The 14,767-nt window shown below is 41.0% G+C and overlaps 1 protein-coding gene across 1 annotated transcript; it reads left to right on the top strand.

The window, feature by feature from the left end:
* The first annotated feature begins 303 nt into the window (after positions 1-303).
* hs3st3l (heparan sulfate (glucosamine) 3-O-sulfotransferase 3-like) lies at positions 304-14,646 on the top strand. Its single transcript, XM_006796941.3, has 3 exons — positions 304-1,102; positions 12,393-12,622; positions 13,106-14,646. The coding sequence occupies exons 1-3, from the start codon at positions 600-602 to the stop codon at positions 13,492-13,494; spliced, it is 1,122 nt and encodes a 373-aa protein (XP_006797004.1). The 5' UTR covers positions 304-599; the 3' UTR covers positions 13,495-14,646.
* Positions 14,647-14,767: the final 121 nt, after the last annotated feature.

The raw sequence follows: 14,767 nt of genomic DNA, 5'->3' as shown, positions 1-14,767 counted from the left end.
AATGCTTGATGCGCTGATTTGTGGCATAAAGTCCCAGAAATTAATCATTTCTTTTGATAATAATGATTACTGAACATGTGAGGTGATCTTTTTCTTTAATAACTTCTGTAAGTCTTCCCCAAATAAATAATACTGTAATTAAAAGAGCCCCAAGCCGCATGTAACTACGCAATCAAAGGTATCTGAGGGAAAAGAGAGAGAGAAAACTGTGGACGCGAATCCACTTAGGATAAGCCGTGGTAGAGAGACGCAGAGTAATCCAGTGAAGTGGGGGGTGAGAGAGAGAGAGAGAGAGACCCGCTGCAGCGAGGCTCGGATATCAGAGCGTTATTAGTTCCCCTAGGTTGCCAGGGTGGGTGAGCAAGTGGGCGCATATCCTGGATGTCACGTAAACACTAGTTCCAGTGATTTACTGAGTTTGAGCGGCTTTATGGTTCGAAGAGTTCTCAATATGCTCCAAACACGCGACGTGAACGAGCAGGAGAGCAGCGGAGCGGACTGACAGAGACTCTCCAAGAGTTCGCGGGATGTTCATGGCGTTAGGATGTGAGCTGAACTTGTGGTAGAATGGCCCATTATCACACATGGGCCTGTGAGGAATGGCAACTTTTTACCACCACCACCACCACTACAACCATCATCATCACCACCACCCTCCGAACACGGACCTGCGGCGGCTTTTCCACCGGCTCACCATCGCGTCCTCGCTGAGCATCCTCTGCTTTTCATTGGTCTACTTTCTCACTGGATGCTGCGAGTCGGAACTGACAGAAAACTCTGAAATAAAGTCGCCCACGAGCGAATTCCTCGTGTCGGGGTCAGGATGGCCGTACGAGAGAAACGGAACCAGTTTTGCCAAAGAGAGTGTCACCGCAGCTGGAGAAGGCGCATTCGGCAGCGAGCATCCCGAGCTGGAGGCGAACAGCTCCGGGAAAGAGTGGACAGCCACTCGGAGGTTACCCCAGGCGCTGATTATAGGGGTTAAAAAAGGAGGCACCCGAGCACTGCTGGAGTTTCTGCGGCTCCATCCAGACATCCGCGCCCTGGGGTCTGAGCCGCACTTCTTCGACCGGCATTACGCACGGGGATTGGACTGGTACAGGTACGCGCACTTTACGCACAGAATCCAGCTCACCAGAAGTGCTGAACGTACTTTAGTTTTTGCATGAGTTGCTCTTTGTTTTATTTTTCCTTTACAAAGTTTATCCTAAGAAGATGTGTCTTACAGAAATCTGTATTTTTTTTTAAAGAGAAAACCGAAACGCTACAGTGCCCTAATGATTCTTGTCATTTAAATGACACAAATGATTCCAGTATTAGTTTCTGTATTACATTCGAGAGCCAATTAGCAACCGCCAGCTTCATCTCGCGTACCCAAACACATCTACTGCTATTCCGAAGAGGTTTAGGTGACAGTCAAAGAGAATTTGCCATCTGGCTATGCCAATCTGTGCATGCGTACACGTGTGTACTTGCCATACTTGCTGTGTGCGTGCATACGCGCCTGCTTGTTTGTAAGGCTGCAGAGAAAGAGAGCAGAGGCCTCCCAGACTGACTTCTCACAGAGCAGCAAAGTAATCATCTCTGGAGCCAGAGCCAGATGTTACTGTTGTCATGTGGCTCAGTTCTTGGGCTGTTTCATGACAACTTGGAAACACACACACACACACACACACACACACTCTCTCTCTCTCTCTCTCTCTCTCTCTCTCTCTCTCTCTTCTAGGTCCAATTCAAGTTACTTAGACCTGGTAGAGGGGACTTTGAGGGAAAAAAGTTCCCAACAGATGCTGGATTACACATTTTTGATTTTCATTCTGCTCTTCTAACTGTGCCTACTGTAAGCCTGTGCACCCACAGACCCGCAAACTGCTCCAAATATGACAGATTAAAACTGTATCCAAATCTGGATACAGTGTTGCATGCTGTTAACCAGCTTACAGTATATTACAGGGGCTCAATAATGGCTCTCATTGGCCTGGATCTGGGAGCCTGTTTGATACGTCAGCAGCAATTTAACCTATGACTCAGAGAGATAAAGTGAGAGAAGTAATATCTGCTTCCTGGGGAGTGTTTTTACATTGATGTGATCACATGCAAAGACAAAAAAAGACACACCACAGCCACCATCATCTCAAAAACTGTGGGATGTAAACATAATGAGAAAATTCCACAAATCTGGAAGTACTGAGAAAGCCACAGAGGCCTCATCTGTCTGCCTACATGTCTGCTCTGTGTGAGAGTGTGTATGTGTCTGTGTGTGCCACAAGACTATGTGTATGTGACACCAGATTGTCACATCTTACCCTCAGACCAGATGGGCCTCGCTGCATGTTGGGCCACTTGACATCACTGTCAGCTCTGTCAATTGACCTCTGACTCTAGGTCACTTTACGCTGAGAGTTAATGATGTGTTCACACCACTTCATAACAAGCAGTTCACAAAGGACAAAGGACACGGACCCCTTTGTTTCAGGTTATTGAAAAAATTCTTAAATTATTGTTGTTTTTATTTGTATTTTCTAATTTTGATTTAAAAAAGACTGCAGTTCAAGAAGTTATACTATATATATATATATATATATATATATATATATATATATATATATATATATATAATAATCATGTGAACAAAAGCCTTTCTAGTGAAAGTCTGGGACCTCCTATTAGTCCTATCACTGCAAAGAAAACAGTTTAATCACACTGCTGAGCTATTTCTCACAAAACAAAAGCCAATCTATCATGAAGGTCAAAGCTGAGCTGTAGAGGAAACTTTTCGGCATCATAAGAGAAACACAGCACTAAAAAAAATTACATTTATTTGATATCTGCTGTAACACCGGGCAGCATGGTAGTGTGGAAGTTAGCCCTGTTGCCTCACAGCAAGAAGGTCCTGAGTTTGACTCCACTGTTCTGTGTGGAGTTTGCATGCTCTCTGTGTTTCATGTGTGTTCTCTCCAAGTATTCCAGCTTCCTCTCATGGTACAAAGACATGCAATTAGTCGGGTTAGGTTAACTGGTCATTCTAAATGGCCCATAAGCAAATGGTTGTCTGTCTCAATGTGTTAGCCCTGGCTGGGAGCCTAACACATAGAGTGTACCCACTTCTTGCCCTATGGTAGCTGGGATAGGCTCCAGCCCCCACAACCACACGGATGGATGGATGAATTCTAACAAAGAAGTAAATATTGCCAAAAGCTTTAAAAACTTTATTTTGGCGCAAAGTGACCAAAGTTTTTTTTTCAGATTTGACTGGTCTTTCATACATTTTTATGTGTCAGTGAAGTTAAAGCTATTATAGACAATGCTCAAAAACAAACTGAGTAAATGTATGAAGAACCTTGAGGCGACTTTTGTTGTGATTTGGCGCTATATAAATAAAATTGAATTGAATTGAATTAAATGGGTGCATAGAAGTATTAAAGATGGCTGCCAAGTTATGAGACTTACTTCTGGAGTGACCACAAATTGCTTCCTTAGCTGCTGGTCACACAATCGTTATTATTATTATGTATTTCTTGATAATTGTAAGTAAAGTTATTCTTGTTTCTGTGCAAGTTTGAAGGAACTTAATACATAAATTACAAAATATCTTTAAAAAGGCATCCCAATTTTTTTTAAAAACAAAATGTAGTTGATTTCGTTTTGCTTCTCTTCTATAATTTATGTGTGAGATGTAAATGCCAGAACATGACATGCAAAAACGAATTAGCATACTTTTGAGGGGGGTTAGCTTACAAGTAGTCTTATTATTATTATTATTTTCGATTAAATACTTGAACCGAAGATGGAGTTTGTATAATGCAAACATACAAGTATAAACAGAAATAGTCTACTCAAAAATGCGTATTTTGTCTTAGTTGTGATAACATTAAGGCTGAATAATAATTTTACAGTTTACTTTCTCTTTAAAAAAGTCTGGCTAACCTGTAGCTAGACACTGCTCTCTGTGAATGTTATTCATGGCCATTGATCAATGGTCTTTGATCAGTAGTTGTTGATCAATGGTCATAGTAAAGATCAAGAAACTGACCTCACAGCCCATTGTTCCTTCAGTTGTACCAGCTTCAGTCATTATGCAAATATGCTGTTTATAATGAAACCTGCAGTCAGCTGAGACTGAAGAAGTCACCTGGATGATGACGAAACATTTCTCCCACTGACGAACGTGCAGACGAACAGAATCAGCCTTTTGGAAGCTAACCTGTAGGTTTGTCAGGCTGCTCATATTCTGTGCCACGTTCCAAAATATCAATAATTATAGCTTTACAATGTTTTGCAGATGAACTATAGCTTAGAGAATACAAATAAGACTCAGCATGAACTTTTGGAAATAAGACTCATGTTGTAATAAATGAGAATGAGGCACAAGGCAAAAATGCACTTTTTCTAACAGATGGTTAATGGAGGGTCAGCTTCAGTGCTCACTTTGTCAACATGACATTTTTGTGTAGATACTTTTTGTTTTGTTTTTTTCCGTTTAAATTAAAGAGGATGAGATATAGTGTATCTTCTTTAGAATCAGCCCCTCTTCCATTCGGGAGTAAAATAACATTTAGCTTCCCCGGGACTATTGAGATCAGAGTCCTTGACAAAGATCCACTAATGGCGTTGAAGCAGAGATTGGATCTGGAAGAGCGCTGCGATGGGCCCTGAGATGGACTGGAAGTTTCCTCCTTACTGTGCTGTCTGGGATCGATAGCGCTATCTCCTCGCTCTGACCTTGGGTTGACTCCAGCGTTAGAGCAGTTAGCTTTGGTCAGCTCGGCTTCTGTTACAATTAGCAGGAAGCTTTCTCCTACATTGGCATAACCACCCCCCCTCCCTCCCTCTCTCGCATAGGCACACAGGGGTCATGTTACTCATAGCTTTTTTCTCTCCAAGCAACTCCGGACGAATCCATTAAAATTGCTCAGCTAGCAATTCACATTCTCCCTCATGATGCTTCCTTATTGAAAGATGGCATGACTGGCGGATGGAGAGCAAAAAAAAGGAGGGGGTGGGGGGTAAAGTGGATGAGGAAGAGATAAGGCTTGGGTGAGCTGGAGGTTAAAGGGTGAAGCCAGTGTTACCGCAGCCTCACACATCTCTGCTGACCTTTGCTTCAACCCAGGGGACTGTTATCAGAGCTGGGCTCGTGTGTGTCTGTGTGTTTGTGTGTATCTTTGGGTTTGGCTATAGACGTTCTGTCCTCCAGACAGCTGAGCTGGTTGTATTTCGTTCCTGAGGTACAGTGAGATTTATCAATATTATTGATTCTGATTTACTGGCAGTAAAAAATGTGACTCTTTTAATAAAAAGCAGCTTTATGCTTTGTGGTTGGAGGCCCATAGATAGCCATACATAGTATAAAAGATGAATATAGCTTCCATATTTGTAAAGTAAAGCCAACATATATACGCGTGAAAAAGCTGCACCTGTGACACTTTTTGATTGCTAAAAAAACTCCAGTTTTGCTGCAACAGTCTGTTGTAAAATGGTCCTCAGATATCAGCTCTGTGAGCTTAGTAAACACATTTCTGAGCATATCCAGTTTCACAACACTACGATGGTGAGAAGCGTGCAGCTCAGGGCTTTACAACAACCAGTGGCAGGTGTCAATGAGGCTACTACCTGTCTAGCTAGCTAGCCTACTAGCTAGCCAGCTAACTGTATATAAAATATGGATCATTAGTGTTTTGATTGCAGAAATGGTCGATTTCTGGAGTAAAAACTGGCTGTATTTGGCTGAGAGAGTGTTATCTGTTAAGCATTCACAAGCAGTCAGGTGCAGTGCAAATAGACACGAAGGTCAAAGTCAATAATTCAAATTAGCAGAGCTGAGGCAGACAGCTGCAGTTTAAAAGTGTAAAGGAGAGATCACCCAGACTACAGCTATTATAAAGTTTAGAGCTGTTTAATTATTTATTTATTTATTGGTACCATGGTTGAAAAAAGTTTTTTAATACTGGGCATTTTAACATGTGATTTTATGGGAGGGGTTTATCTAACTGCTATCTGAGACAGCCTCATGTGACCACTAGAGGAGCTGCAGACAGTGTTGCCAACTCCTCAGTAAGGAAAATCGCTATTGGTTGTCCTAAAAGTCGCAATTAGTCGCTAAATGACGTCATCACCTAATTTGTGTAATTGGCCATGCTAATGTAATTGTAACCTGCATTGTTGGAGAGAGAAATAACATCGTGGAAGAGACATAAAGTGAGTAAAAAACGTCCTAAATGCATTTAGAATTTATTTAGGACTACAAATTAAATTTCTTTTAGCAATTATTGTTTTTTTTAATGTCACAATTTCAATTCTGCTCCTTTATCCGGGCCTGGACCGGCAAAAGTGACCCGAAATAGGCACTCTGGTGGAGTTACTTTGTGTGTGTGTTTATAAGTAGTTTTAAACCTTGTGATCCACAAAACAGCATAAGAGTAAAAAAGAACTGACTGCGTTACAGTCAGTGCGGGAGCAGCAGCTTCGCTCATGCGCGATTCATTTGCAGTTTGGATGCATAGGTGTGAACATCTTCTGCCCTGATAGCAGCGGGGGGAGGACTATCCTCTGCCCGTGAGCACTTTGGCACGGGTGAGGTGCCCACAGTTGCGCTTTCACGTCAAAAAGTCGTCATAAATAAGTCTCCAATAACACCAGAAAAAGTCGCCAGATTTGTCGCTAGTCGCTTTTTAGAAAAAAAGTCGCTAAGGGGGTCTGAAAACTCGCTAAATATAGCGACAAAGTCGCTAAATTGGCAACACTGGCTGCAGATTCTGGCATGTCAGTGTTAGCATCTTTTTCCAGGTGTGGAGGCAGTTTCTTGTTCAGTACACACCAACTTACCTTGGCATAAATCTACAAGTTCCTGAAAATTGATTTAAAAAAAACCCACCCCAAAAAACTTTATTAAGTTCTTGGAGCAGTGTGAAATCCTAAAGTTCTGTTTTATTTATAGTTACTTTAAGTTTAGTCTTCAGAGGTAAATGTTAGATTCTACGGAGCCCCGCAGGGGACATGGTAGAAAAAAGAATTCCGTCCGTCTTAATTTTTTTTTCTGCCATGTCCCCTGCGGGGCTCCGTAAGATTCTTCCTGAGCCTCACAGATAATTTATTTTTCACTACCTCGACCTGAAATTTATGCTTAGCATCAAATAAGCCAATAACATTTTAAGATATTTAAAGGCTAAATCTTTATGTATTTTTATGTATTTAAACAAGACCAATTTCACTGAAACTTTTTTAAAACATAAAACTATTTGTTGAAATTTGTTCCATAAATAAATAAATAAAAATTAATGTTTTAATGCTCCATTATTTTACTTTTTCCCCCCAAACTGGTATTTTTTTTCACCAGCACTGATATCAGGGGTTTGATTTCACAGTAAGCTGTTTAAACTACACTGACTGAGAGGTTTTCTAATGCTGTGGGAGACCTACTGGGACTTTTAATTGCAATCCAGGATCAGCTGCTCTGATGGCACCGGTGCATTTGCTATTAATCCTGAACTCGTTAAGGGATGCTTTTAAATTCATACCAATACACTGCTGAGTTTGTCTGCAATGACACAACACATGGTGTTACTTTTGTTTTTTGTGTATGCGTAATAGAAAATAATTATCATGTAAGTAACACAAGAACAGTTGCCTAAACATTTGATGTCCAGCAGGAGTTAGAGGGAAACATGAAACCCAAATTTTTAGATGACTCTGATCTGATTTATTGATATTTTTTGGTGATATTTCACACACACACACACACACACACACACACACACACACACACACACACACACATTTGTGCGCACATGTGTGTGTATAATTTTGATAAATTGTTATGAAACGCCACACTAAAGTATGAAGTAATTAAAGCTATACTTGATTTTGGTGGCTTTGTGTAACTGGGGTTCAGGTGTGATCTCTCTCTTCCTCGTACTGTACAGGAGGTAATCACCATAAGGCCTAGACGGGTGGGGCGATCTGGCTCTCATTAGGGCACTCCCCCGGGGTTTGGAAAGCAAAGGCTGGGGGTGGTCTGGGGCCCCTCTATGATGGATGTCTCCTGGAAGTGGACAGGGCACATCCACAATAGACCGACCACTTAATGGTCCCCCATACAGAGGAAATGGATGAATGGTCCCTCAAAAACACAGTCATGCATATGTACAAACACAAAAATACACACCCAAATCTCATATTTGACTCATAAGCAGGCAGCCAGGTGTGTATAATGAATTCCGCCAATATGTTGCTGCTCTTTAAATGGCCATTGTTTCCTCCTTGGATCAAACATCAAAGATTAACAGACCACTTTGATCCAGCACACCCTCACATCCTCAGATTCTTTGCTGCATATTTCCTGCTACACATGAAGAAGAATGCAATTGCTTCACATTTATTAACACACACACACATCACATGACACAGTATGCTACTGATGAGCCTCCAGAGGGTCCTTGCTCCTTTAGTCTCCACCTGCTTCTCTTAGTCCCAGCTGAGGCCCAACACTGCATTACCAGTTGTACTCCATCCCTTTACATTCACACCAGCACCCCCTCACTTCCCACCCCATCATAACATTCATCCCAGGTCATGTCATCCCTACTGTCACTGGCTAAGCACCATTCGCACCCACCTACACGTAGTAACCCCGAAGCCCCTACAGGATCAGCATTGGCCTTGGCTGGCCTGCAGTAATTCACCAGGGAGGTGTGCAGAAATATTGGAAATCAGGAGACAAAAGAGTGATTCCTCAAAGGAAAAGGGGCTCATTGTAAGCGGCTGGATAATCCACGTGTTCATCTTCCTGGATGTTTGATCTCGCGCTCAGGAGTAAATAAGCAATGAGCGGTAAAAGGATGCAGCTAAAACAGGAGCTTCAAAACTGCCAATTTATTAAGCTTTGTTTGGGGGGGGGCATTTTCTCTGTAACACATGGTGTCTCCAGGCAGTTCTATTCACCTGCCAGTGAACACAAGAGGTTAATACTACTAATGTGGGGACAGACCATAAAAAGATACCACTTTGTCTCACTGTACAAAAGTAATGCCATCATAACATATTAATGTTGGCATCACTTTGGGAATGTTTGTGATGCAGTATTCCTATTTATTCACCAGTTGGTGACCCTCCGAGGCTGTTTATTTGGTCTACTTTATACTTTGGTATACGTTATACTTAATTGGGAATAATATTTCTTCACATCATGTTCTTCACGAGCAGTCATGCAGAACTACATGTAAAAAGCGGACTTTTTAAAAATACACTTGTAATATTTAATTTAATTTGTTACTTTTGTTACTGTCTTGGAGGAACTGTGACCACATCATTTGCTTCTGATTATTCATTTATTTTTCATACCAATAAGAAGTAAATATAAAACAACACAGACTATAGTTTTTTCCTAGCAAAATGACTCTTTTTTGATCCTGCCCAGTCAGCACCACTTCAACCAGTGACATTGTTTCTGATTTGGACGAAATGTTGCATACCTTTATTCTCTCCAAGAGCACAAAGTTCCCTATGCCAAAAGTACGACGAAGCCATATTTAGTTATCAGAAAAAACTAATGGCTATTTTGTCAATCAATTAGTGTGTCTGTGCTAACCTCATTGCAGAAGCATATTTGGAATACATCTTATCTTTTGATGGTGCTCTTAGGAGCAGTAATTAGCTCTTTGTGCTTAGGTAATGGTTTGGGGGCTCTTGGCTCTCAGGCTATTCACAGACAGATTGCTAATGGAGGTGCGTTTGTATCCACTCCCATCATTCCTTCATCAGTCACCCACCCCTTTCATTTAAAACACTCTAGCAAATGCTCTGACACACACACACACACACACACACACACACACACACGATCTTTTAAAGGGTCTGGTAAAAATCCACTACAGCCACCATTTATGTCTTCAGAGCATTTGTATGTGTGTGTGTGTGTGTGTGTAGGATGTTTTTTTTTTAAAATGTGTCTTTTTCTGTGTGTGTGTGTTAGACTGTGAGAAATTGGTCCACAGGGAGACCAGAAGCATGACAGCAAATGCTTGACTAATGAGTGAATAATGAGTGTATGTTTGTGTTTTGCACAATGTGTGTGTGTGTGTGTGTGTGTTTATGGGGCCATGTAACAGACTGTCCGGCTCCTCCTGTCTAGGGTATTGGAGTTAAAAGGGAAGTCTTCAGGCTAAGTGGTGGTGAGCACTGCCTCACACTGATCAGATCAAATGAAATCGCTCTGAGTGTGTTTGTGAAACTCCTAGAAGTCAGGCCGTGTGGTGGGCAGTAGGTGGATGTATTGACAGGTTGCAGGTGTGACTGAAGCCTGACTGAGCTGACAGGTAGAACATCAATCGATCAGCAGTGTTTCTCTTTCTCTTTATCCTCTTTTTGTAAAAAAAAGTATCTTCTTCTTATTATTAAGGTATTATTTAGGAGAACATTTTCATTGATTCTGTTTTCTGATACAGCCTTTAAATAGGAGGCTGCACACACACACACACACACACACACACACACACACACACACACACACACACACACACAGTGAAGATACCTTATTACTTATGATTTGTTTCCATTTTGACAGAGAGGGATGAACCAGTGATAAACCAAAGACCTTGTATTTAGCAAAGGTGAACAACTTAAGGCAGCAGAATACTTTACAATTGTCATCTTGAGGTGCTTTATATGGTAAAATAAAAACAATAATATATTAGAGAGAAACACATCAATTAGAATATTACTTAAGGATTTGGCAACAGTGGGAACAAAGAACTCCTTTTTAATAGGTACAAACGTCAGAAGCAGAAAATTACGACCAGTTTCCAAAAGTTCTGTGGAGCATTTTAGTTTTTCTGAATACCATCACTAAACAGGTTTATAGTGTTAGTGACATTTATGACATGACATGAATCTGGTGTGTGTAGCAAAGCATTTTAAAGCAGCCAGTGATCCTATATGCCTAAATTATATAGCACATAATAGCATTGTGGATATTAGTAGCAGCCAAATTATGAACATAATTCTTCATTCTGAATCTCAACTAAAGCTACAAGAAAAGTTTTGTTAAGAGAATACAGAATCCTAATTTAAGGTGATATACAGGATTAGCCATAACAACTTCCCATCTTTATTTATTATTTATTTCTATTTATTTATTATTATTTATCTATTTTTTTTAATTATTATTTCTAATAAATCTGTTTCTATTATTTACATTTTTATTCTCGGATTCTTCTTGAGTAGCTTTGCATCATCATTTCAAAAATAATCCTAATTTACTGTCTCTTAGTTCATCCATTATCTGAAACAAGCCTTTTTAGCTTTAAAACAGCTTTTGTCTGATTGGCTGTTCTATTTCTCAAAGGTGCCCAAAATAACTAACTCAATAATTGATAATGGAAATAAAAACACATAAAAAGGTTAAATCAATTTTATCTTTGCCAAATTTGTTGTGATGTTTTTATCATGGCAACTGACTGTCAGTCATCTTACTGCTAAATGAGACCATTTAAGGTCTACTAATATTCAGCATCATCAAATATAGAGAGGCTGTCTTTACATTTCATGCAAAGATTAAATTATAACAGGACACCTTGTCCATTGGGGTCTTTTTGGAAACAAATGAGATTTTCCTAAATATGCTGAAACCCTGTGTTTGCCTTAACTACCTATTTAGAATCAGCTCTTTCAGCACCAGCTGAAATGCTGATTCAGAGCTGGTTATGATCGTTCCGCTGTGGCTTCTTGTGTTTGGTCAGCCAGTCAGGTGTGTGGCAGGTGTGTTAGCAGATGTCCCTGAATCCCCAGACAGTCCTTTGGGGCCTCTGGAGTCTTTTATCTCTAAATGAGTCCCATCTGCTGGGCTTCTGCTGCGGAGGTGGAGGTGAACAGAGTGAGATGCATTCAAGGAAATCTGTTTTACGTACCTGCCTCTTTGTCTGGTTCACAGAAGAAATCTTGCTCGGATACTCTGATGCGATGTGTGTCAAAATGATTAATAGGGTCATATGAGGGAATGTGTGGAGACCTTTGTGATTACTGTACCGATTTTCAAGAAAATACCTATATGTATCCATATGTGCAGATACATGTTTTAACCCCATGTTTCCAGCCTTAATGCTAAAGCCTAAGCAATTATAATTAGATTAAAGACATTAAAAAGGCACAAGGATATCATTTCAAATGCTGAACTAGTCATTTAAAACCTTTATTTTTACTCTTTAAATAGTCACATGTTAGACAAAATCTCACATGGTGGATAATGAAGAAAATGTACTAACATTAAAAAACATCGATCCATCATTTTTCCAGTGGAGTAATTCCTCCATATACACGCATTTCATACCAGCCTCAATCTTTTGCAAGGATTTATGTTTCTGACTTGTGTAAATTCATCTGCTTACTTCCATGTGCAGAAGTATAATGCCCAAAGCCCTGGATGGCCAGATTGTTATGGAGAAGACGCCTCGTTACTTTGTTACCGTGGAAACACCAGCGCGAGTCCATGCCATGTCTAAAGATGTGAAGCTGATCGTAGTCGTCCGTGACCCTGTGACCCGAGCCATATCCGACTACACGCAGATCATCTCCAAGACCCCAAACATCCCCGCCTTTGAGAGTCTAGCCTTCAAGAACCAAACCACAGGTACAGATACAACTAAATGCAAGGATCTGATTGGCTGTCTCATGAAGATGTTTTCATTTTTTTCTATTATGTTTTTTTTTTCAGTTTGCCCAGTATTAAGTCAGCTATGCATAGCATCTCTAACTTTATGAGTCAAAGATTAGTTTAATTTCCAGACAGCTCCACTATCTGTAGGCATTAATGCTGCCACAAGCTGCACCAATTTAATAGTTGTAACAATTAGCATTTATTTACACCTGCCAAAGTGTTTTACATCCAACATTTTGACAATGAGAAGTTTCCTGTTTCCTTACTAGGAGCTTGGCATGCTTGGTGTTTACAAGATATCAGCATTCATCTTGGTTCTAGTGATATAGATGATTGGTGTGGGGTCAAAAAGTGAACACAGTGGGCGAAATCCTCATCATCTGACCATCCTTATCTAGGAGTAAAGACATAAATCACATGCATTGCTCTCTCTGCCTCCCGTGCCTTTGTCTCTAGGTCAGATCGACTCTCTGTGGAGCCCGCTGTGGATCGGTCTGTATGCCCAACACATGGAGCGTTGGCTGGCCTGGTTCCCCAGAAATCAGATCCATCTGGTCAGCGGGGAAAGGCTCATCTCAGACCCAGCCGGGGAACTGGGCAAAGTCCAGGACTTTCTGGGCCTCCAGAGGATTGTCACAGACAAGCACTTCTACTTCAACAAAACTAAAGGCTTCCCCTGCCTCAAGAAGCCGGAGGGAAGTAGTAAACCGCACTGCCTGGGCAAGACAAAAGGGAGGACGCACGCCTCCATCAACCCAGAGGTGATTCAGAGACTGAGGGATTTCTACAAGCCTCACAACCAGCGCTTCTATCAGATGGCAGGACAGGACTTTGGATGGCAGTGACCCTTTGACGGGGTGGAATTTGAGGCTTTTTGCTGGCACTGTTTTGAATAGACGCCTGTGCTAACATGCCATCTGATTGAGACAAATGCAGCGACTCAGAGTGCAGAAGAGAGAGCCAGTTATCTGCTTATGACCAGCCAAGCAGCATCGCAGAGACTTTGTTAATAAAAACCCTGTGTCAATCCATTCAACTCTACCAATCAATCACCTTATGTTTGAAAGACAGCTGTGTCTTTTTCTATACGACAGATTGCTCGAAGTGGTTAACATTTATGTGTAAAGGTGGTCATGAGAATGTGGTTGCTGTAAGTTGTGGCTGTATAATTGTAGAACAGTGAAAACACTGTAGCTTTTAGTGTCTCTGCAGTTTAATCCCGGTGCTCAGTAGACTGTCCAAGGAACTCAAGATCTGATGCATTTTCACCCTCCTCAATTTCCATAACTTTCTCTTTCAACCTGTTTGTTTTCTAATCTTGCTGGTTAAGAATTTAAGAGCAATCAGTGCATACATGTTGAGCACCATCCTCCCAGCATTGTTTCTGAAATAAAGCGGGATGAATCTTTTATGCGGCGAGCAGCAGAAGGGTGAGCAAGAGAATCTTTGTATGAGCTCAGATTTGACTGAGTGGTTTTGTATTCTTGAATAATGAATGCGGATAAATGGATGTAGGGGAAGCGGTGTGGATCGCTTGCCGCTTGGCACATTTATGAGAAGGATTTAAGTTCGTATCCCGCTGCAAAACCAGCATCCTGTGCTGCACCTTGAACAAGGTAAAAGGAACCGCTGGAGGACAACAGAAACAAGAAGTTAAATGAATGCACAGAGGTTCGAGCCATTTCAGTGGACTTTGATGTACGAAGCTTTTCCGCTTCTGCTTACAGGGTTGTCAGTTTTCAGTTTGCATGTATTTGCACTAGTATGAAAGCATAAAAAAGACACCTATTTTTCAGCAAAGATTTCTTTCCCACAGCTCTTCTTGCTCATTGTTTTCTGTTGCTTTAAGCTCCTACTGAGCTCGAATGACAAATGATTGAATTTCTATTGAATGGCATTAGTGCAATTGCTTTGCAAATGTAAGGGCTGCAGATTGCCTCGGTGGTAAGATTCAAAAAGTCTGGTGGTATCTGTAATAAAGTGAAACAATACTTTAATGTCTGAACACTCACGAGTGTGGTTACTGAGTTGGACTACAAGGGCGACTGAGTTCAATCTTTTGATTAAAAAACATCTTTATGTGTGCGCGTGTATGGGGGCAGTGTTGGCTCGCCAATT

The sequence above is a fragment of the Neolamprologus brichardi genome, chromosome 8 (assembly GCF_056152115.1).
Source record: "Neolamprologus brichardi isolate AB-2024 chromosome 8, ASM5615211v1, whole genome shotgun sequence".
Classification (NCBI taxonomy): domain Eukaryota; kingdom Metazoa; phylum Chordata; class Actinopteri; order Cichliformes; family Cichlidae; genus Neolamprologus; species Neolamprologus brichardi.
Note: the sequence above shows the minus strand (reverse complement) of the source record. Positions and strands in the feature narration are given on the sequence as shown.